A 24,733-nucleotide genomic window follows, 5' to 3' on the forward strand; every position below is an offset into this window, starting at 1 on the left:
AAAAATAAACCTATTCAGAAATGTTTTGTTGTTGTTAACATCTATGTGACTGGCTTGTCTGAACTGCGGTGAGAGTGTTTAAGCGTTTTCCTGTTGCTTTGTGCCCTAATTAAATTATGTTTTTTAAAGTCCCTGTTACAAATTGTCTCTTGTGTACCCTGCGGTTGTTGCTTTTGTTTTATTTATCCCTTTATGAAAGATGCATTGAAAAGAAGGACACAAAGAGGTGGAGAGAAAGAGAGCGAGAGAAAGCCAGCTACCCATTACCTTTGATAAATCCCCTTTGCTGTGGGGGGCTTGTCATACAGGGGCCTGATTTCTGTCCATTCTCATGTTGAACAAGTCCCTTTATCTTCCTGCTGATTCATCTCTGCTCCCCACCACTGCTCTTAAATGCTGCTGAGTATAGTGGATGAAGCTCCAGCAAAGGTCAGTGTGAGAGGCCACTGCCCACCCCACAGGGTCTCCTTAGTAAAGCGCAGACAACGTCAGGAATGTGGCGGTGGACAATGAGTCCATCTCTTACCTCAGCACCAGACTGACTCTCTAAAGCATGCTCACAGTCAGGATGCGTGATCAGGTTGAATCCCATTAAGTCACTTGTGTGCTTTAAAATTAAAAAACCTGCTGCATCCACCAAGCTTGGCACTGTCCTTCAACCTGTCCCATGTTGTCTTTTTAAATTAAATCCAGTCTCATATCTATTTCTAATTGTCTGTCTCAACCACTTGCAGTTCCCTAGGAACATCATGAAACACATTATAAACCACTTAGCAACACCCTAACAACCACCCAGTCACTGCTTGGCAACTACTAGGAAGACATTTAGCAGCTCCTTAGCAATCACCCAGCGACTGCATGGCAAGTACTAGGAACACACCTTAGAGATTGCTTAGCAACACCCTATCAACATTCTAAGAGCCACTTTGGAAACATTAGCAACTCCGTAGCAACCACCCAGTCGCTGCTTGGCAACTATTAGAAAAAACATTTTAGCAACAGTTTAATAGTGCCCCAGCAACCACCCGCAACACCTTAGCAACTGTGACTTGGAACACCTAAAGATTGCTTAGCAACACCCTATCAACCACTCAGAACACCTATCAATCATATAGCAACCGCATGGCTTTCAAATTTCTCTCAAAGACTTGGAGTTCCCTAGCTAGAAAACACATCGAAACACCTTAGAAACACCTTATCATCTTCATAAGAACCTATTTGAAAACCTTAGAAACTCCCAAGCAACCACCCAGCTATTGCTTGGCAACAATTTGAGAAAAAAAACTTTAGAAACCACTTTGCAATGCTCTAGCAACCACCAAGAACACCCTAGCAACTGTCTAGCAACTTGGAACGCCTTAAAAGTCACTCAGTAACACCATAGCAACCACCTAGCAACACCCTAGCAACCACATGGTTTTCAAACTTTATCTTGACACACGTTCCTTTTCAGTTAATATTTTGCACTCCTTGAACATTCATTGAATAAAGCTGAATGAAGTAATTGTTCTTAAGATCTTAATTGCTGAAAACTGTAAGCAATTATACTCAAGCACTTATTTTAAGTAGTGCTTTTCATCTTAAGAGAACACCACACAATTTTCAACAGCTTAGCCTAAGGCCCACACATTGAAGAATTTGATCACAGTTTTTATAGTCACGCTTGACTGTAGGAGTGGCCTGCTGGCGAATGCCAAGCCAAATAGCCTGGGAAATCAGTTTTTCTAAACCTACGAACAGGAAGAGCTTGATATTTTCTTTTTTATCTATCTGCTGGTAGCGATCTACCAGATGGTATTGTTTTAGCTTTAGAGGCATAGTAAAACTAAGGAACTAGGAAGTCTTACAAGGTTTTTTTTTCTTTGCTGAGATTCTTTTTCTTTTTAAGTGTTAATTTGTACAATTTTGTCTGCTGCCAAACAAGGAAACAGTTTGTGTTACTGCAAAACATTAATTATTACGAATCAGGGAATGTTTCTAAACAGGAAGCTTTGATGCGTTCTCATGTCGGTTCTTTCCTTTTTTGGCTCTTTGGTCTGTAAATAATGCCTAGCTTCAATATGATTTGAACTCTTGTTCGTTTTCTTGCACTTTCTCTCTCTTTTTTGTTTGGCATGGCTCTTTTGTTCCAGTGGGATAATTAAGTTGGAATGTATTCTCTTCAGGGGGGCTTTGGGGTTGAATAAGATGAGAGAGAGTACAGGAAGAGCAGAGGCAGTGGATGTTTGAGGATCTTCTTTGCTAGAATTGAGTTTTTTTCCTTCTCTCTAGGAGTAGCTACCTCTGTCTAGCCTCTTTAAGCGGTTAGAGATGTCTGCCTGTCACATCAGGTTAGCAGACTGTACGTGGGCCCTCCAGATTTCCTCTTTGTCTGTTTGCTCAGCACTCATCGGCAGAACGGTGTTTTAAAGCACCTCTCTGATCGTGCTCATTAATTCTATTTTCATAAGCTCTTTCCCTCCAGACACATCAAGGCTCACATTGTGTGTTAATGGTTAGAATAATGGGTGTTCTTCAAAACTCGATCTCTCCGTTTTGTTCACTCTTGCTCTGATGAGTAAGCACATTAACCCTCAGATCTGGGAAAAAGCTCTCAAATGCCTCCAGCACGCGTCGGATGCAGGGAAGTATGGAGGACGGAAAGCATTTTTTGCATCCTGAGGGAAGGTTGGTTTACTCAGGCTGTTTCTCCAGGGAATGTGAGTCAGCCTGTGAGCTAACAGACAGCTGAAGTTCAAGGTCATGTGACCACAGGACAGGGCAGTGAGTTTGGCTAATCCCTCTTTTTTTTTTTCTAAAATGTCCGCTTGCGCGTCACATTTTAGGACATCCTGTCAGTTTTTTTTGTCTTTTTAGATATGCACAGCTGGATCTGCTGTCACAGTACCTTGGCACTTAGTGGCTCTGTTCCAAACACCTGGTGAGCCTTGCTGTCTGCTGCCTACTTATTTAATACATTATAATGTCTTCCTAGAATATTTTCTTTCAAAATCCATTTCGTCAGGATTCCCTCGGTGTTGAAGGCAGCAGCTCACAGAAGTATATCTCCTCACGTGAGATGACTCGATTCTCATTTGACTTATATAGAGTTTAGCATGTCGTAACCAAGTATGAAAATACAGCACACGAATATTGAGTCTTCTGTTGAATGTAACACTTCATCAGTACTTTTTTATTAATAATTTAAGGAATTTGTTTTTAGTTTATTGCGTGATTTAAATAATTAAAAAAACTACTACTTTTAGGTATAAAATAATTTCTATGTATAATTTCTTGGTATTGAATGATTACCTATTATTATTATTATTATTATTATTATTATTATTATTATTATTATTATTATTATTATTATTATTAATATTATGGTAAATTGTGTAATGTAGTTTAAAAATAATTATAATAATGATAATTAATGAATAATAATAATAATATTTTACAATGCATCTTGGGATTGCCTTTTGTACTAAAGGTACATGCAATTATGATTTAGTTTTACCATAAAAAGTGCAGAGGTACATTAATGCGTGATTATGATAATAAGCATAATTTTACCGTATAATTGTACAGTAATATGAAACAAAGTAAAACAAAGCCCCAGTAATTTCAGTCAATAGGGCTTTATCATAAATTCAGTTTTGAATAAGTAGAAGCATCTAGACTCATTTAAGTTGTTTTATCGCATGGAAATGTTGAATTAAGGAAGTGCAATAAGGACTCTGTTTCACAGACAGGCATGTGGAAAAGTGCTCTTGAATGTTGCCCTAGCAGGGGGGCTTTTGATGTTCAGGCCGAAAGACTGTTGAGTCTTGGTCGAGGATTACTAGGCAGCGATGGTCGGTGGACCACAGCTGAAATGACCCAGTGGCCTCCTGCTATGAAAACTCTGGTCACAAGCACTGGTGTGGAAGCTTTGCAGGCACATACCTACGTGATACTTAAAAAATTAGATAAACAAGACCGATTCTTTCTTGGACAATTAAATGGGAAGGCAAGAACTATTAAAGGGATAGTTCACCCAAAAATACTGAAAACAAACTGTTGAATAAAGTCGTTATTTTTGTTTTCTTTGTATGCAAAAAGTATTCTCGTATCTTCGTAAAATTACAGTTGAACTCCTGATGTCACATGGATTATTTTACCGATCTCCTTGCTACGTTTCTGAGCCTTGATCGTGTAAGGACCCTTGCTGTCTATGGAGGGTCTGAGAGCGCTCAGATTCCATCAAAAATATCTTAATTTGTGTTCCGAAGATGAACGGAGGTCTCACGAGTTTTAAACTACATGAGGGTGAGTCATTAATGACAGAATTTTCAATTTTGGGTGAACTAACCCTTTAAATAAAATACTTGAAAGTTTGTCATGGTTGTATTAACACGTGTAGGAGTTTCCCATGAGTGAGTGAAGGGACAAATCAGACAACATGATGCTGTGACTCATTTCTTTAAGTCCTGAGTCACTGACTTGTGTCTATGTCATTAACCTCAATAACATGCACTGTAGGGATTTATGAGAGGGCTTTTAGAGTCATTGCACTTTTTCAGTGTAATCGCTGCTAAAATCATTGCAATTTCTACAATAAACAGACATGAATCTGCCCCTCAGCAATAGTATCCTACCTCTGCCAGTCTGCATTTTTAGCCGTAAACATTTTTTTATGAATCAAATTTAAAAATCAGTCTAATAAACTGATGAGCCAAACTTAAACTCTTGCCAATTCTGCTGGTGTCAGCTTATGTAAAGTCATGTCTTAACACATCAGTAGCTGCTCCCTTAATTCCTCATGTGCAAAAAAAATTCTTCTTGTCTTTAAGGTTTAAGACCAAGCTTATATACCTGGGTTTTTAGTTTACAATATCTTTCATGTGGGATTTTAAGTAGTAACAAAATCAAGGACACAAACGATTTTTTAGCAGAACCATTAAATGAGCCCAAATTATGAGGGTAGATGTACAACAAAACGACAAGGTCATGTCAAACGAGATGCTGTTAAACCAAATTTAAATGTATTTAAATAAGGGTTTTTTGAGTGACACAAAAGGAATGGCTTGACATGAAAGCGTAGACAGACATAATGTCCTTACTTCATGCTGTTAAGTTTGAACAAAGTGAGGGTCTGGATAAATAAAGGTTACATGCTGTAGTCTCGTGCAGACATGTGGGTCCTGTGGGACCAGCACAGGTTATGGAGCAATATTGACAAAGCGCTTGCTCTTGGGCTGCCTCATTTCCACTTGATTAAAAGCTTCTTGCACTCACTGAAATGCCTAAATATTCTGCTAAAAAAGGAACTGATAGTTTAAGGTAAAAGGAAATGCTGGTATTGAAGGGAAACTTGGCTCTTAATCAAAGGCATTGTGAACTGTCAAGGAGGTCTAAATGCATCTGTTATTCTTATGTACAATACTTTTCAAAAGTTTGGGCTCAGTCAGAATGTTTTTGAAAGAAACTAATACATTTATTCAGAAAGTATGCATTAAATTGATCAAAAGATGACAGTAAAGACATTTATAATGTTCCAAAGATTTCTATTTCAAATAAATGCAGTTCTTTTGATGTTTCTTTTAATGAAAGAACAGTTTTTAACATTTACAGTATAATAATATGGAATGATTTTACAGCACCAAATCCACATATTTAATGATTTCTGAAACTGTCAGCTTTGTCATTTCGGGAATAAATTACATTTTAATATGTATTCAAATGGGAGTTATGAAATTGCATTAATATTTTACAATAGTCCTGTTTATACAGTATTTTTGATAAAATAAATGGAGATTTCGTTCAAAACATAAAATGCCTTGTCAGCCCCAAACCTGAACTTTATTTTATTTTATTTTATTTTAAAATATTAATTATACTGCTCTTGGGACAGTGTCCTCCTTATCTTAGCCCTCTGCCTCCCCAGCACCACCTGTCTAGATCTACTATGTGGGCATCTTCCTTTCTATAGCAGCAGCAGCAGCATGTTTCCTTTTAATTTTATGATCCGAGCATTTAGCAGAAGCAAGTCTGCTTGTTTTGCAGCAGCAGCGTAGCAGATCTAGTTTGCCATGACCAAAAATACGCACATTATATTTACATTAATAACGATTTTACAATCTATCCTAAGAGTTGTCATGACTGAACTAATACTATTGCATTAATTATCAGTGGCAATGTTTGAGTCAGTGTTTGAAAGCTTTAGTCCTGTGATGGAAAAAAGTGAGAAGGGGGAAGGGGCATGGTTGACCCCATGGTTTCTACATGTTCTATCCAACTGTGCATTTGGATCTGAAAAGATCTCACACTGTGAGCTGCTCTAGTATTTTGGTGGGAGGGCAGGGAGGACCCAGCTATTCTCCCTCTGGCAGACGGCATTTTCCACCTTTTCGTCACCCTGATGGCTGTCCTTTGAAGGAGATTTGTTCCCAAACCCCAGAGATGTCTGGAGAATCACCCTTCTCCTGAGATGGTTTTTTGAAGATGAATACCCTTTCATTCTTAAAGCCTTTACTTATCTGGAAGTAAACGCAAAGGCAACAGATGATTTTCAGATAAACATATCCATTCCATGAAATTCCCAGAAGAACAAACACATCCTGTCAGTATTACGAGGCATCCAATAAATGCAGCGGATGTTGTGTTTTTTCCGTCAAAGAAAAGAGTAGTGTTCAGATCAGAATTAGGATGCTATTGTAGGTTTCCTTGTACTAAAGCATGTGAGCAGATGTTGTTGGTTGGCTCGTGTCCCATTATGGCCTCTTCTCCAGATGTTAATCCTTTCCAATCACCACCTCCGTTTCCCCTCTTTCGTCTGTGATCCACCTCATGGAGGAGGTGAGAGTGACAGAGGGTTGACTTGAGTAGGTGGGTGTATGTGCATGAGACATACATTACAGTAGTAGATGATAAGTTTGCTTCAGGATCAAGACATAACAATAGATCAAGTGCCAAACCAATGCAATACTAAAAGTTTTATTATGCTAAAGTAAAAAAAAGTAGTAGTAGTAGTTTGGGGTTGGTAAGTTTTTTTTAATGTTTTTGAAAGTTTCTAATGGTCAACAAAACTGCATTTCTTTGATCAAAAATGCAGTAAAAAGTAATATTGTGAAAATCTATTTTTCTGTTTTGACATTATCCCATTCTAATATGCAAATTTGGTACATTGTTATCAGTGTAGAAAACATTTGTGCATAACATTAATTAGTGTAAAGATCACCTTGATACATTTTTTCAAGACTTTTCTTTCCTTTCCTGTCATTTTTTATTAATTTAAAGTATTAATAAAAAAGAAAATCATACCCTTAATTTTTTTACTTTTTAATGTGTTTTTTAAATGCAAATCCATTTTTATTCATGTACTTTTATTTTAATTTATTCTAATTTAATAATATTTAATGACTTTTTTTCATGCCTTTCGATACATACAACATTCATACAACTTGATCATACAACTTGTTTTCTTTTGTTAACAAAAAATACCTTAGCGCTTAAACAGATGTATGACTTTTGACTTCTACAACAAAAGACATGGGGAATGATTTATCCTTGTTTATAATTATTTTGCTGTTGTAACCATGCATGCTTGTATTTTTAGTTGCATATTTTATTATTATTATTTTGCAGTTAACATTTGTTTTTTTTCCTTACCATCCATGACTTGATGGCAGCTGTTGCCACGCTACATTATACAGTGAGAAAATGTGTCACTGGTCGACTTTCTTCTGATAAGAGTCTCACTGACTGCTTATGTGTCCTTTTGGTGTTTTTGTCATAGTTCTCTCTGCATGAATGACCCAGCAGACTGCTGAAATGTGTTCATGTTATATAACTTGTTTGTTCCAAAAGTGGTCCTTATTTATTGGTTTGCAAGTCCCTTTGAGTTCTTTTTTGCATTATGTAAGGGTATTGTTTTAGTTAGTGGCCATTACTCATAGACTTTGTGGGAAGTTACTATTGTCTGTCCACTTCTGCTAGCTTCCCAAATTCTGTTTTGCTGTCTTCTGACTATCCAGATTTTCAAAGACCTTGCCCAACAAACATCTGTTGTCTACAAGTATCCCCATCCCCCTGGTGGCTTTCAATAGAGCTTCAGGACAGCAGAGGGCTCTCTTTTCAGGAAACAGATTGATGGGCATTTTAAAGACTGACAGGTGTGGGTTTCTGTGTGGAGGTCAGTGAAGCCATTGTTGTAAATGAAGGAGGGCAGGACAGAGGCCACTGATTGGTCACAAGAGTTAGAGTTTCACCTGATAACTTCTCTTTTCTTTTGTCATATTAATAAACTGACGTATTGGTCAGACAGATTAGTTAGTATTTGGCCATTTTGAGATTATCAACAAACTTTACACTGTATTTTTAGAGATTATTGGAATACTTTTTACAAGAATTGTATTTCAATCTTTTTACTTCATATTTTCATACTTCAATATGTTAAATGCATTTTAATTGTGGAATTTAAAAGCAATTTCCGAGTGAAAATAGTTTATACACCAATTTTTGTTTAGTGTATAATACATGCAGTTTTTGTTTCTTTAAAATGTTTTTTTTTTTTCAAACAATTATTTATTTTTTGGTGTAAATTGAGTAAATATTGTGTAAATTAAGTGCTCATTTAAGAAATTTTATATTTGTTATGTAGTGTGGATTAAATTAATATATATTGGTTTTATATCTTATGATTTTTTTGTTAATAATATTATTAATAATAATAGTAAAGGAATTGTATTAATAATAATTATTACACACGCACGCACATACACACGTGTGTGTGTATATATACAAGCATTATATACGTACATTATATCTCATAAATTTTGTTATAATAGTAGTAATAATAATAATATATAATTATAGAATTAATAAGTAATAATTGTAATATATACTGTTAATAATAGTAATCATACAGTATATTTTATTAAAGTAATAATGAACATATAACATATTAAATAATAAGAATATTAATAATAATGAATCTATTAACAATTTCAATATTTTTAGTGGTGGTGCTAGCATATTCAGCATTGTTTGTCTGTTTCAAGTTAATAATAGTCTTACATTTAAAAATGCATTCTGCATTTTGTTGCACTCCACACAGCTATTTTTCAATACTAAAATGTGTTTTATTTAAAAGCCCCCAAATGCATCTGATCAGAGTCTGATGAACTCAAAACCAACTTTATGCTTGGCTTTCTTAGGAGTGCATTTGAAAATATGTAGTTTTGAATATCCCTAATCCAAATCTGTGCAATTGTTGTTCAGTTGTGTAGGCAAGTGTTGGCTTGAGATTACTTAGGAAGGATGAGTAGTCATCTGTGAGTTTCAGCTTCAACAAAACCTTTCCTCAGGCATGTTTGCTTTATCTGAGCCTCACCCTTCACTCCGAGTTAATATGACCCGAGGAGGGATGGTCGGATGGCGACGGCCACAGCTTGTCCTTGACTTGGCCGTGCAGAGGTCTGAAATCTCAGCACAGGTAAATAATTAGCCCAACCCCGCTGTTGACAAGACACAGACGAGGCTTGTTCCTGCCAGACGGGTCCCGTGTCCAGCGATGCGGAGCGTCTGCTCTCCCTGCGTGAACCACGTCACTCATGCACACACACACGCTGTAACACAGCACTGAGCTTAAGCCCTGCTAATGATAGTGCTTTGATTGAGGTGTCCTCTGTAATGAGGTCAATGTGGGAAAGGCTGCACTCAGCACCCCAAGAGGCCCTCCGGCACTAGACTCAGCGGCGCACCCTAATGGCACTTTAGAAAACTGCATTTTCACTTTTCAGCCAATACTGTTCTGGGAAATCAGGTTTATTGTTGCTATGCTAATTAAAATGGCAAAACTCTTTTAGAGATTGCAAACCTAACACATCTAAAAACTGTAATAGAGAACACGTACTTGCGGTTTTGATGCCGCTTTGTAGTCAGGTCTATGTTGTGTGAATGCGTGAGATTTGATCTCAGCTTTGTGTTTGCTTGAGATAAAGCTCTTCATGGGGATTTTGAGATCTAGCAAACATCCCCCAAATGCATGACGACTTAAAGTGGAAAATACCATATTACTTTTACTTACTCTAGGGTGAAAACAGTGAGATTGTTGCCTCAGCTTCACCTGCCCAGTGTCTGTTTACTGACTGTCTAATGAATATTGCTGGTTGAAATCTGATTGACTTCTGTGAGTAAGGACACACAGGGTTTATCAGTCTATGTGAAAAGAAACGCTGTTTTGGAAAGGTTGTGGGTGTCCTGGCATCAGTTCTTTGAAATGTGCAGAATTTAGTTTGAAGCACTTAGTAACACATTAACTTTTTTGTTATCTATCTATCTATCTATCTATCTATCTATCTATCTATCTATCTATCTATCTATCTATCTATCTATCTATCTATCTATCTATCTATCTATCTATCTATCTATCTATCTATCTATCTATCTATCTATCTATCTATCTATCTGTCTATCTGTCTGTCTGTCTATCTGTCTGTCTGTCTGTCTGTCTGTCTGTCTGTCTGTCTGTCTGTCTGTCTTATTTGCATTTATTTACTTATATTTAACTCAAAATCATATGAGTTATATTTCATAAATACATGCAAGTTCAGAAATATTCAAGTTTGTAATTTACACTTACATTTTTGTGTAAATATTTGTTGATAATATATATATAATATCATATTAGAGATGATCATATTAGAGGTATTATATTTCCGTTTATCTACTTATGTATCCCAGATATACGTTATATTTCATGTATTTGTGGTATGGGCTACATGTCTCGTGGTATGTGGTATGGGCTACATGTCTCGTATGCCATGTATGTACCAAAAATGTTGAAAATCTAAAGTCTGCCTACGTGAGACTAACAAACCTGATCCAGTCAGTAAAGTGATGTGCAATCAGCACATTATTGTAACCGTATGTTATACAGGTCCCGAGTGTGTTGATTTACACAAGATAAAAGGCATTAATGTCAACACTCCTTCACTTTAAGTAGCAGATGAGGGACGTCCCTCTGTGTTTGTCTTTTTTCGGTCCTGTCCCTCACGTATGAACTGTGTTGAACTGCAGTGTTATGGAGAGCACAGCATCAGATGCTGACAAGTCTTATTAACAGCCAAGCATGTGTGTCTGCCTGCGTGTTTGAACAGGTGCGTTTTTGCCGTAGGGGGTGTTTTTTATGCTTTTGCTGTCCATGCTTGATCTCTCCTCAAGCTTGATCGGTATTAGATAAAACTATAAATTCAGTGATCAAACCAATAAAGCTTTATCAGACTGTGTTAGTGCAGTAATGAGTGTATATTGTCACGATGTAAGTGTGCAATACAGTCATAGCCTGTCAAACAAAAGGATTTTGCACAGTAAAGGTGCACGTAACTGCGATTTGAGATTTTTTTATGAAACAAATATTTGCAATGTTAAGTCTAAGTGCTTATTTTATTTTAAACATCACTCAGGTCATATTCTTAATACTGTAGCTCTATATACAGGGAGTGGTTGTAGTTCCCTCTAGTGGAGAAGGATAATAATTATAATTTGTTAAATCCAAAATGTATGATTTTGAGTGATGCGTTCCTGTGCAATAGTCACACCACAATGTTGGATATTAGCTATTCATTTGCTAAAGTGTTCTGGAAAGTTGTTAGGTGGATGCTTACTGTTTCATTTCATACACAAATGTCTAAGTTTTCTAAATTAACAATATGATTAATGTTTTGCTGAAAAACCTGATGAGTACTGATTGATAGTGTATACTTTTTAGCAAGTAAAATACATTTCAGTGACGTTTTAGGGACATTTAATTGTAAATATGTACACTTTAGTTCTTGTCTTTTTGCTGTGAAATGTAGCAGTTTTTATAAAGGACAAGAGTGGCTTTTATGTTGTTATTAATATTTTAAGAAGTTTTTATCTTTTTTCTGAGTTTGAACCTCTGAGTAAAATAAACCTGAGGTGTGTTTTTTTTCTGCTTGAGTATGAGCTCCATATTATAATACTATATGAGCCATAAAGCCTAATGCATCCAAAATGATATGCAACAAAAACCACATACTTTATTATAAGATTCAATAAAAAGTTGCATTTATATTTTTCTGACTATTATTTAATGTCGAACTTTACAGGGTTAATATTGTTGTCCCTAGATTATCTGTTTTATTATCTACCAGAAGAAAATGAAAGATAACTAAAAAGACAGATCCTTAAAAACATTTTTGAGAGGTAAAAATCATTGTATAATATGAGTATTGTCTTCATTATAATCTGATCATCTTGTATAGGCCTACATTTGGTATCACAAACAAACAATGAACAGTTTTTATTTACAGTATGTTCATTTCTTCATGTGCATTTGAACATTTTTCAGGCTAAACAGTCAATGAACATGATTAAACAATGAACAATAGTAGGCTATATTTATAAATTAAAATGAACCCAGAATAAATGTTGCTCATTGTATTCAATGCATTAACAAATAATGAAATTGAACATAATTCTAAAGTGTTTCCAACTGAATTAGGATATCAATTAAGTATTCTTCAGATCAGTATGATAATTTGAATGTTAATTTAAAAAATCTTACAATATTTATGACGAGATCTCATTTCTATAACAGCTTGCGTTATGTAAAGCTCTCATGTTACAGCAGGGGGAGCCACTCATGCTAAAAGGACATCTTATTTGCTGAAGCTTGTCCTTAAGGCAGTTAGTTGGAAAGCATTCTCAGACATCTTTAAAACTATATTATTATGCAGCAATAAAAAATATATGCTATTATGTTTACAATGGCCAGACGTATTGATGTGATCATTTTCTGGCAGTAGTTTGCTCTGGAATTTTGCAATAAAGCTCTGTTTTGTATCAGTTTATAAAATCTAAAAAAGCTGAAAGTCTTTCCCTATTCACATTAGGTTACATGCTGCATCCAGATTTGGTCTGTTCTGATATAGACTGCAGTATTTGTCATCAACTGTCAGTATGGACTTTGTGAAAGATCACTAGGGGATGCAAAGTTTTGATAATTTGATTAAATGAATGAGAGCGAGTGCAGCGCGTGTCTGAGCAGGATAAAGACCCTCTGGGCTGCTCACATCATGCGCTTGTCTCTGTTGCCTGTGTTTACCCAGAGCGCAGGCCTTGAATGAGGTCTGAAAGATACTTGTCAAGTGGAGGCCTTCCTTATCTGCACTGCTGGGCCGTGACACGTCCCTGACAGAGTCCTGAGAGATATTTTCCATTGCAGACATCAACCCTAACCCGAACAATTTCTCAATGGGAGACTTCTCAGCCACTCAGAGGCGAGAAACAACAGTCTCTCACACTTGTTTCTGCCCATACACGCTCCTCAAAGTCTCCTGCAGGCCAGAATAGACTGTTGATGGGCTGACCTCATTCTGCAAACCTTCTAGCGCCTGTATTGGAAGTCTGTTCTCATTTATGGAGTCCTTGACGCTTGACGGTTTTTACGTGAACTTCTGGCTAGAGTTCAGTGTTGTAATTCTACTCCTTTATTTCCCATGGTGGGGCTGTAAGGACTTGGTTTCAGAAAGTCCATAGATAACGCTGAAAAGTTAAAGGAATTGTCCAGCTCTCCAAACAGTTGTTTTCTGGCAGATTTAGTGGAGCGTGCTATAGGATTGGAAGTTTTACAGTGTGCTGGATGGGTGGGGGGTGTAAGAAAGGAAAGAAAAGTTTTTCTTCAGATCTCCTACCACCTCGCTGTCACCTCCAAAGATTTACAAGAGTCAAAGCAGTCAAAGCTGTGCAGTTTTGGAATATAAAATAACACAACACACAGCCTAGGGAAGAAGGTGGTGTTGAAAACTTATGCTGAATGAGTTTAACTGTTGATTAAATTCATTCACCGCTGTGTTCCCAAGACCTAACACAGGGATGGAGAAAAATATTCATTCATTCATTCATTCATACATTCATTCATACATACATACATACATACATACATACATACATTCTACATGTATGATAAATATTATCAATGAAATGTGCTATATAAATGAACTTGTCCCTGCCTTGCCTTGCATATTATTATTATTATTATTATTATTTGTTCTAGTTCATTATTTACATTTATATTGTTGGCAAACACTTTTTACTCGCAAGTTATATGTTTTGAAGTGTTTTTACATTTAAGCCACATTTAAAGCACTTTTTACTCAAAACATTTCACAGACAGAACTTGGCTTTAAAATATTTATTATATTTTACATTTATATTCATTTGTATTCAATTTATAAAAAAAAATGATTATAATATTTTTATATGTATTATATTATAATTTGCAATTTTATTTTATTAAAATATTTGATATTTGATATTATTATTGTTTATTATTAATAAATGTCCAAGTAATTTCATTATCTATTTTTTGTGCCTATGACAGTTAAGTCCAGTGTGGAGAATTAACTATAGATGTCTTCAGAATCAACACAATTGAACACAACTGGTTGACGCATACTATGACTCACTGGGAGACTAGAGCCACTGGAGATCGGATGAAGTCAGGACCACCCTCCTCTCAGAAGATTTCTCTTAACTAAACTCATTACTTTTTTAACGGTCTTCTGCCCCCCTGGGTAAACTCAGCCCAGCGCGTCCTCCCTGAGGAAGCAGTGTTTAGCATGTAAATGACCTCCTGTGGCTTGCCTGCTGACTTCTCTACCCACAGAGAGCCGGAGAGGTCCAGACAAAAGCCTGCTGGTGTCATGAAGGCATGCCATGCATTCCATGTCATTGTCACTGAGTGTTTGAAGTTTTAGATGGGGTATCCTTCTGTACCCCCCAAATTAATGTCTTTTTTTGTTTTTATGTACATGCACACAAAACACAAAGCAAGAAGGTGCACCAGTGTAGGTGCATGTTGTTGGATGTGGATTTTGTTGTGTTTTAATTTGCAGTTAATTCAGGCTGAGGGTGTTTTTATTGTGCAAGCTGCTTGTAACATTACTGCACCTTGTAGGTTTGTTTTTTCAGGGTAACCTCGCTGTATGGAGACCCAGTGCAGGGGTGACAACCCCTTGTAGCTATAAAAACACATCATATGGATCTGCCATATGCACCTTAGAGAGCTCATAGGTCATCATAGATCTTTCAATATGTGTAGATAATGGATAGCATGGCCTACCATATCCATTTGCACTTCCTTTGTGTGTTTATCTTTGGGTAGTTCACCCAAAACTGAAAATACTCTCATCATTTTCTCTCTCTCATGTTTTTTTTAACTCACATGACCTGATACAGCCATGGTCATCATTGACAAAAGCAGCTTGATACACTAGTTGTAATTCAGAGTACTTAAAAATAATCACAATAGACACATAAATAACAATAACAATAAATTAAGAAATAAAAACCAGTATTTAAATCTAATAAGAAAAGATAAATAACTTGTTTCGTGTTCCACAAAAGAAGCCATACATGAGTTTGCTTTTAATAGTCTTAATATAATCATATTCAAATGCATCTAAAGAAGAAATTGTCTAAAGGTCTCTCTATCACAAAGGACTTGTGTTGAAATGTCTACAGCTTTTGTGAGCCTATACATATCAGATTCACTAATTTAGCTGTTAATTTAGCTGTTTTCCAATCTGTCTTGACAGGTGAAGACAGATTGGAAGAAGCTACAATGCATAGAACGTTTACTGGACACTGTGAGGGGTGATTGGATATCTTCTGGCTTTTTGGCAGGGGTCTGATTACATGCTCAATTATTCTCGTATTGACTGCTGTGCTATTCTGAAGCTTTTGAGTATAGACTTGCCCATGCCATTTGAATGACATGAAGAAATATGTATTGGTTTGAGCAAGTTGTATGGGTAGTTTTGCAATCTTGTGTATCTGAAAATATGTAAGTTTTAATGGACTTGTAAAGTGGCATAGGCCTATTATGAATGTTGGACCGGCAGGTGATGTGACCCTATTCAATTCTTCTGTAAGTAGTCCAATATGGTGTCCGTTTAGGACTGACACAGCAATTAAAGGTTAAATTGGATCACATGAGCTCAATTTGGAAGTCCAATCAATTTAATCTGCTCTAAGCCTGTATTTTTGTATATTAAATAGAAGGTTTCCTTCATTAAAACCTTTCTGTTGTACCTTGTTAGTCTCACATACTAAAATAAGATTATTTTGACAAGGTTTACTTTGTAGGTTCTTCTACCTAAAAGTGTGTAAACATTATATTCGGCTATGTGACCTTGGGATTCATTAGGACCAGAATTTTAAACTGACTTAAGTTGACTTTAAAAAGCCCGTAGGAGTAACTGCGTCAATGCTGTTTGACTATGGGTACATTTTGTGAGCCTATACATATCAGATTCACTAATTTAGCTGTTAATTTAGCTGTTTTCCATTTTTGTACCCTTTAAGCACACCCCTGTTCCCATTAAGCTCACATCATGTTTTATTAAAAATTCTTGTTTATTTTAAGGACAATTTTTAAAGAATAATTGTAAAAATATATTTTTTTGAAGGTACAAAGTCAATCACAAAAAAAAAAAACAGAACACTAAAATCAAGCAACAAGGCATTCAAGTCAATCAGTTATATATCCATAGTGAAGTGCCATCTAAGCACATATCAACATCTATACTAGTCCACTTTCAAAAATCAAATAAAACAAACCAATTAAACGTTTAATTCATTGGGATGAACGCACAAACTAGCCTCATTATGTAAACTTGTAATGGATGTAAACTTATCTATAGTCCCTTAAGGCTGGAATGCACTACGTGATTTTTGCCCCCATTTTCCACTCAGTCTGGAGAAGTTGATGCTACAAAAGATCAGAGCCAGTCTGCAGATTTGAGTCAACTGATTCCATAGGAAATCGATTAACTTAACTTAAAGTGACAACCATCAGCTAATATTTAAAGTCTTTTTACGAAGTATTTACATAGACGTTCAATGTGGAAGAGCTTAAAGAGAGCACAGGAAGCTTAATTTTTTATATATTTCATGTAATATTTATTAAAATGACAGGATTTTGCTAAATAAATAGTCTAGGTCATGTATTAAGTTCATACATATTTTAATATGAACATGTTATTAACAATATCTAGGAAATTATACTTTTTCTTATTGATGTCACACTGAAGCTGTGATTTTCATTTAAACTCAGCTTAAAATAATATGAAATCTTTAAAAATTACAGCACTGTAAAGTGACAGACCAGCAATAAACTGTCAATTTATAATATTATGGATGTAAAAGTACAAGCCAGTAATGCATGTGAAGTAATATATTAGCGTAGCACACAATCTTATACAGCTAGTCAGCTAGCTGTGTTCTGTAGCATCTGTGCTATGTTGCTAAAACTATCTTTTGGATCTAATGTATTTATTTCCCACATCCAAGTTCCAGGTTGTGATATGCAAAAGTCTGAACATTAATCTCTTAATTTTACAATAAGTAGTGAAACATACTCAAAATAAAGGCTTAAACATCTAAAAAACACACATTTAAGGGGCTCCTCTTTTGGTGAAAGTTTTTAGACAGCTTTCAAAATGGCCGCCAGACAGCGTGAACATATGGAGACCCGTATCTCAGCGTGCAATGATCCGATTGACTTGAAATTATAGGAGGAATATAGTAACAAACACATCAACTGGTTAAGACATCAACTAGGATAATAAATTATTTTTTTGTTTTTATAATCTGATCTCAAAAATGGAAGTGTGCTTAATAGGTACGTTTATCCCAAATACAGAAAGTTTTGCTCAAATTCACAAGATCCTTTCATTTGTCTAGTTTCCAACTCACCTCATTGCTGTTACAACCCTAAAATTGTATTTATCAACCTTATGTCTAATATATATATATATATATATATATATGCTGTATACCTTCAAACATATTTTTCAAACAGAGTAATATAAATTTTATATAGATTTTATAGTAATTTTCTTTTTTTTTAGAGTTTGACCATAATTTCTGAATAACCGTTTAAGAGCTTTTGTTAAAAAAAAAAAAAAAAAAAAAAAACATTTGAGTTTGACAACTATTTACAAAATATATATAGAAAAAAAAGATGGTCACCAACACTCTTAAAAATAAAGGTGCTTAAAAGGTTCTTTACAGCGATGCCATAGAAGAACCATTTTTGGTTCCATGAAGAACTATTCAGTCAAAGGTTTTTTAACGAGCCATCTCTTTGTTACCTTTTTATAATCTGAAGAACCTTCTTTCGCCACAAAGGACCTTTTGTGCAACAGAAAGGTTCTTCAGATGTAAAAGGTTCTTGCATTGTGAAGCACCTTTATTTTTAAGAGTGAAGGCAGCTTTTTTTTTTTTTATAAAAAATACAGTAATACAATAATAATGTGAAATATTATAATTTAAACTATATTTTTATGATAATGAAAATGATATTTTTATTCAAACACACCCAAGGACACTACATGTCCAGGATACATTTCTCATCGGTGAGAGGCAGGAAATGTTAGGAAAGCTCAGTTTCCTCATAGGAGTTTGCAGAGGAGTGTGACTGAAAGCATACCGGTGTGGGTGTTGTTTTTGGCCACCCATCCTTTCTGGCCACACATCTCGCATATCCCGTGCACCTCAAACTTCGAAGACTAACGTGTTGTATTGGTGTATGATTAATACCAGTTTTTGCCCAAAACAAAGCTCAGATGGCAAACTTTCCAAATCATTACAGTCCCTTGGCACCCAAGAATATCTCAGTCATTAAAAACCAGGGACTCCCCAGAAGAAAAACAGCACAAGCACCTTTTTATTTCTGTACCAGTAAAGAGTAAAAGCTGCCATATCTTTTACAATTCATGTTAAATCCCATCCTGATGAGTGCAGCTTTCATCCACCAAAAAAATCTTTTTGGCCGATGGCAGAGAACACGTTGGCCCTGAACATGCGCTGAGAAAGGTCACGACTGCGGGGGAGTCACCGTGGGGAATTGTGAACTAAGATTCCCACCCATGTAGGACCTGAATGATGAGATTTTTTAGCATTAACCCTTATGTAAAAGCTAACAGCAGGACCTCGGCCAGTTATTGAATTGTTAGCTGTTTTGGTGATATATGTGACGTTTTGACTCGAGGTAATACGAAGCATGTGTCGATGTCATGTTCTCATAGCTGCTCATGTTTCAGTGTCCTTGTGGGTAAAGGAAAAGCTGTGTTTGCAGTTCATTAACCTTAACTTCCTGTGTAAAGAGACGAAAAAAGAATGAAGAAAGTCATACTTCTATTAAACCTACATTGAGTAATGGAGTCCAATCATGCGTACTGTATTAATTTCCTGCATGTAGGTAATTTTTCATTATTTTATTGGCTAAATGGTTCTAATGAAATATTTTTGGTTATTTAATATGCAGTTTTTTATTGCAGCTTTTCCTTTGCCAATTTTGTTAACACATGGGTCTGCACTAAAACCTAGTTAATTGGTGAAAAGTTGGCAAAAAGTACCTTCCGGCAAGATTCTGAAGTGCAAATCTGATGGACATTTTACTATCCCATGAGGCCATTACAGTGAAGGGACACAACTGTCGTTGTAGGTCACATGACAAAGCCAACAAGCCGGGTGTAGTACATCCAGAATTTGTTCATACAAAAGTACCAGCTTCAGCAGATTTTTGAGTTTTCTCAACTTGTTGTTTTAAGTTTATACAACCAAACATTGAGAAAGCTCAAAAATCTGCTGAAGCTGGTTGCCTTAAACTTTTAAGTTTGCTCAACTTTTTTTTTTTTTTTACAGCGTACTACACACATTCATACTATATAGAGTATACTTTTTAAATGTTGCAAAGGTTTTTTTTTTTTACCAATGTAGTACATACTCGAACATAGTGAGGTTCCATTTGCTGTCACATTTACCATTATTCTGCAAATTTTTGTGAACGACATCCAGTCTTTTCTGTGGGAATCGGGATTGAGCGTGAGGACGAAAGATTGGTTACATGAATTTGCCACACTGACCAACAGAAAGCTGTGTGTTTTGAAATGGACTCCTGTGTAGGCTGTGCTACACACATTGCTACACTATTGACAATGAATAATGGACATGTTTGCCCACAAAATTTCACTAATGGGAACTTTAGAAGGTAGTTGTCTACATAGGCAGCTCACAAAGTTTTGGCACGGAGCCATTGAGAACTCTTCCAGCAGCATCCACTTGAGTCCATGCTAGTAGATTCACTGTGTTCTTGGCTGGGGTTCGAGGATTGTTGTTCAACATTTTTGTTGCTCAACATTTGTTAATGTCATTCCCACACTCACTGTGGGCAGCCCCAGTGATTTTGGCTGTGCCTCCTGATGAATTGTTGTGAGGGGTTGACTTCTTCATTGTGCCTCAACGGGTTTGGCAGACGTTGTAGGTTTCTGGAATATCTGCATTGCTCATTGTGTCCTTTCACTGTTTAATAAGAGAGCTCTAGAGTCTTCTTTGAACCAAATCCCCTGCTTCAGCTTTTATCCAGTTTACATCAAAACCCTAAAGAGTAATTATGCATCTTCGACTCATCTTAAATCCAGTGCTCTGTCTGTTCTGTCCACAACTTCACACAAGGCTTCATTGTATCTTTTGGCTTATACTGTTAGTCTTGAGGTGAGGTGTGATTTTAATTTTTTTTAATAACTTCCCTCAACTTTTAACCAAAGTACTTTACTACTAAAAGTAGGTATGTGCCAGGAAAAAAGTTTTAATGCATTTTATAAAAGGCAAATTCTTTGAATTAAAATTCAGATAAAGACATGACCAGTGTTTAGTTGCATTTTTACATATTTATTTAGTTTTTATATCTTTTGTGTTTTTATTTTTGTGTTAATTGTCCTTCAAAATTTTGTCAATATTTCTTCCTGACATCAAATTGTAGTCCATTTTTTTCCTGACTAAAGTGGTAGCTATATACTGTAATTTTACTTTTTTTAAAATACATGATTTAATTCATTCATTTGAACATATCAAAGGTATGAACGACTTATCATCACGATCAAGATGCAGCAAATGTAAACAGTTTTTGTTGTGTTGCCTGCAATTATGTGAACTGTGTTCTGATTTCTGCATGATTTAGTGACTGTATGTAATTAATTTTCACTGATTTGAAGTTCATTTAGGATACTGCATTATGTTAATCTACAATGGCATATTCATATACCTTATATACAATGAAAAGAAATGGTATAGAAACCATTTTTACTCTGAAATTGCTAGTAAATTTCACAAATCATTGCAAATAAACTGCAAGTAACATGAAATTGAAGTAGAAATATGGAAATAGTATTTTCTTGTAAAACTTACTTCATTTAAAACTTTTAAAATAACTTTTTACAGTGTACCGAAGGAGGCACAACATCTATTGATGCATGTGTGCATATTTTGTAAGTTTCTTTAAAATAAATCTTCATAGTTTGACAGTCCTCGTAGAGTGTCAGTTAGCATGTAGGGGGTCTCTGTCACCAGCTCTCATAGGCTTGTGTGAACAAGCTCTAGATAACTCTGTAACTGTGTCCTTCTTAAAGTGCAGAGGAAGGGGTGGGCTCGGGCAAAACTAATTGTAAGTTTAAGCCAGAGAGCATGATTTATATTGCCTGGATAGGGCTTGGTTTCAGCCCATATAAAGGAGGTGTGTGAGTTTTTGGACAGCTTGTTCCAGCTCAAAGCTGGAGAGTGGAGTTGGCTACTGTTTGAATTTCACTGATGTAGTTATGAAGTGATTCATGACGCCTCTGTCTCCTAAACAGGGAATAGATTTTGTACCGTATCATCAGAAGGATCCTAAGGAAGTTGTTCTAACTAGGTAGCATAGTTTGGGTTTTGTAGGATCTATTAACTCTAGAAAAATAATTACAGTGATTGCACAACAGACTGAATTCCTTCAGACTTTCTGATTATTATTTATAAACCTTTTATAAATAATATGGATGTGTGTGTGTTTTTGGTTGTTGCTGTTACTGTAATACTGGAGAAGTGTCTCTGATGCAGCAAATATGATTTTTTCATGCCTTGCAAGCAATGGTATTTCCTTCAGAAAATTCAACTTTATTATTCAGCTTTATTTTTTTTCAACTAGAATTAACATCAGAGGATCAGCAAATGACAAACCCATTTAAAGCATAAGGTTTTGTGTATTTAAGCAGCTTGGTTCTGTGTAACAGGGGGTCTGTGGAATTTCTTTGCCCCTTTAAAGGCTGTAAAAGTAAGTTGAAACAACTAAATTCCATCAGTGAGGGCATTTAGAAGCACCGGGATATACAAAAGGACGCCTTGCAGGCATTTTTGGTAAGAATATCTATCATCAGAGACACTCTTTCACAAGGACAAAGGGGAGATGGAGCTACGGGGGAGGAAAAGGTCCCAAGCTCGGCCAATGACGAACCAGCCCCCCTGCACTCTTTTAAATATGTTACTCCTCCTCTAAACTTTTCCTGCCTGGCTTGTGGGCTGGTTGTGGTGACTTTACGGTGAGCCAGGGACGAGTTTGTGTCTGTGTGTGTGGTGTGGATTACTATTGAGGGAATGTCAGGATCCTGTTTGAATTGCTGAATGACTGGAAGTGAACGTGATGTCTAAGATCAGGTTTTGGCTGTGCCTCTTCATTCTGCTGTGCTTGAGGATACGCCACACGCATGGCTGGTTCTGGTTCGATGACTCGAAAGAAAATGCAAAGGGTGCGCAGACACCGGCCTACCTGACAACTGTAAGGCCTACATCACCATCGAGGACAGAACCGCCCAGGACAACAGGTACAAGTGCTTCCGTAACTGAGGTCCTGAAAGAGGTCAGTTCTGATGGAGGTCATTTTGAGAGGAAATCAGAGTTCAGGTCTGGGTTGGGGGTTGAGTCAGAATCTATAAGTGGGTCATGGTCTGAATTTGCTTCCGGATCCGGATCTGGATCTGGATATGAAAGACAGGATGGCTATGTTACGTCAACCAACTTTTTGGGTATTGCTGGTGAAGATGCTAGATTGCATGTGGAAAATTTTAAACTTGAGACCAAAGAGGAGCAGATGGATGGACTTCAGCGCATCAGCGACCCAACAGACAGTCGATTTAATGAAAGCATCAATGTTTCTCATAAAAATGTTAGCACTTATAATGATTCAAATGGGCGTAATTCTACAGAGCATGATGATTATGATAACACGACATTGTATTCCTCTGAATACTCTGTCTCAGATAGTCTACTAACCATTGAAAGGGAGTTTTTAGTAGCTAGCATGCCAACAGCCGTTGAATCTCCGCCCTGCTTGCCAGTCGATTCTAAATTGCCATTTTGCACCAGAATGGGGTTGGAGAGTTTCACAGTGCCAAATTTTCTAAATCAAAGCAGCGTGGAGGAAGTTCAGGTGGTTTTGACCGAATGGGCATGGCTGTTGCGGTCAAACTGTCATCATAGCTTGGAATGGTTTTTCTGCCTGCTGTTGACACCCCGGTGCGGCCCACCTGGACTGCCACCCCTGCTGCCCTGTCGCAGTTTCTGCGAGGTCCTGCGTGACAGTTGCTGGACGCTCCTGGATGAGGGCCGCCTCCCTGTGGAGTGCCACTCTCTGCCCGAAGAGAAGCATGATGGGTATCAGTGCTTGTCAGTTAGTAACCAGAAAGGTAACGGCCGGTTAGAATGCCATCTCTTTTGCTCTTAAAAAAGGAGAGAGATGCATTTTCAACCAGTACCACCTGTCTGTCTGTTTGTCGTTCACCAGTCCTCACAAGGGTTTTTGTTTGTCCGTTAGTGTTGTGTGCTCTTCAACAGTTGTAAGCACACAGATTCTCTGGGGAGATGTGTTTTAAAGCATTCACTCTGCACGCTTGTCAAAACTGCATGGAAATGTGAAGGATGACTGCATGGCACTACTAAATCAAGTCTTTGCATGTTTATGTGTTTGTGTTTCAAAGCACATGCAACTTTCAGTTTCCACGGTCTTGGATTGTTGTGGTTTTCAGTTTTCAGGCCTGGATGGAAATTTTTATATTTATAATTTAAAATTATTTCATAATTAATTATAAAATATTTTAAATATAAGCTAATTTTCTTAAATATAAAATATTTTATATTTATTTATTTTTCTTTCTTTTAGTTACCCAGCTTTTTATTTATTAAATTTATTGGTCAGAAGAAGTGAGAATCATGACTCTTAACCAATGTGTGAAGCCCTGAATATGTTCAGTATCAATAATCAGGGACTCCTCCCTGAGTTGTGATTGCATTGTAATTGCAGAGATAATTATAATTTTCATAAATGGGGTTGACTTGGTGAACATAAGAGAATAAACTCCCCACATTCTTTCTTAAAGGGGTCATCGGATGCAAAATTCACTTTTCAAGTTGTTTGAACATAAATGTGTGTTGGAAGTTTGTGTACACATCCATCCTATAATGATAAAAATTCACCCAGTGGTTTTTTTAAATCCCAATTTTAAAATCCCCTTTCTCAAATCAGGCTGTTCTGAGATTCCTGTCAGAATGACGTAGTTCTGCACAGAACCACTGGATTAAGCGATTGAGGTGTTTTTTTGTTGGATGTAATAATAAACAAAGCAGTCATCATTAACTCCTGACATCTGAGCCGCTGAAGACGCAGAGGATTAACATTATTTTCATTTTTGAAAGGAATGCAATGATCCCTGATCTGCCTGAATACGTATATGTTCGTGCAAATCATTCGTTATCCAGCTACATCTACAGAAGGAGTATAAGGGTTTTTTATGAATCTTTGCAAATCGCCTTTCCTAATAACGTGCTAGTTAGCCAGTTTCGCGGCTAAAGTAAACAGTACTGCTCGTCACCCCAC

General features: G+C 36.4%; 1 protein-coding gene across 6 annotated transcripts in view; it reads left to right on the plus strand.

Moving 5' to 3' along the window:
* The window catches only part of LOC306876098 (collagen alpha-1(XVIII) chain-like), a 77,252-nt gene that overhangs the window by 18,710 nt on the left and 33,809 nt on the right, over positions 1 to 24,733 (plus strand). For 2 of the 6 annotated variants that reach the window (XM_079427020.1, XM_079427021.1), the window contains exon 1: positions 22,389 to 22,685. The exons of 2 other annotated variants lie outside the window; for them this stretch is intronic. In XM_079427020.1, the coding sequence (XP_079283146.1) occupies positions 22,505 to 22,685 (181 nt within the window). In that variant the 5' untranslated portion in view covers positions 22,389 to 22,504. Of the gene's footprint in view, positions 1 to 22,380; positions 23,547 to 24,733 lie in introns of those variants that run through there. 2 more of the 6 variants (XM_079427019.1, XM_079427018.1) reach the window with 2 other exon arrangements.

Source organism: Barbus barbus (genome assembly GCF_936440315.1).
Source record: "Barbus barbus genome assembly, chromosome: 10".
NCBI classification, from domain to species: domain Eukaryota; kingdom Metazoa; phylum Chordata; class Actinopteri; order Cypriniformes; family Cyprinidae; genus Barbus; species Barbus barbus.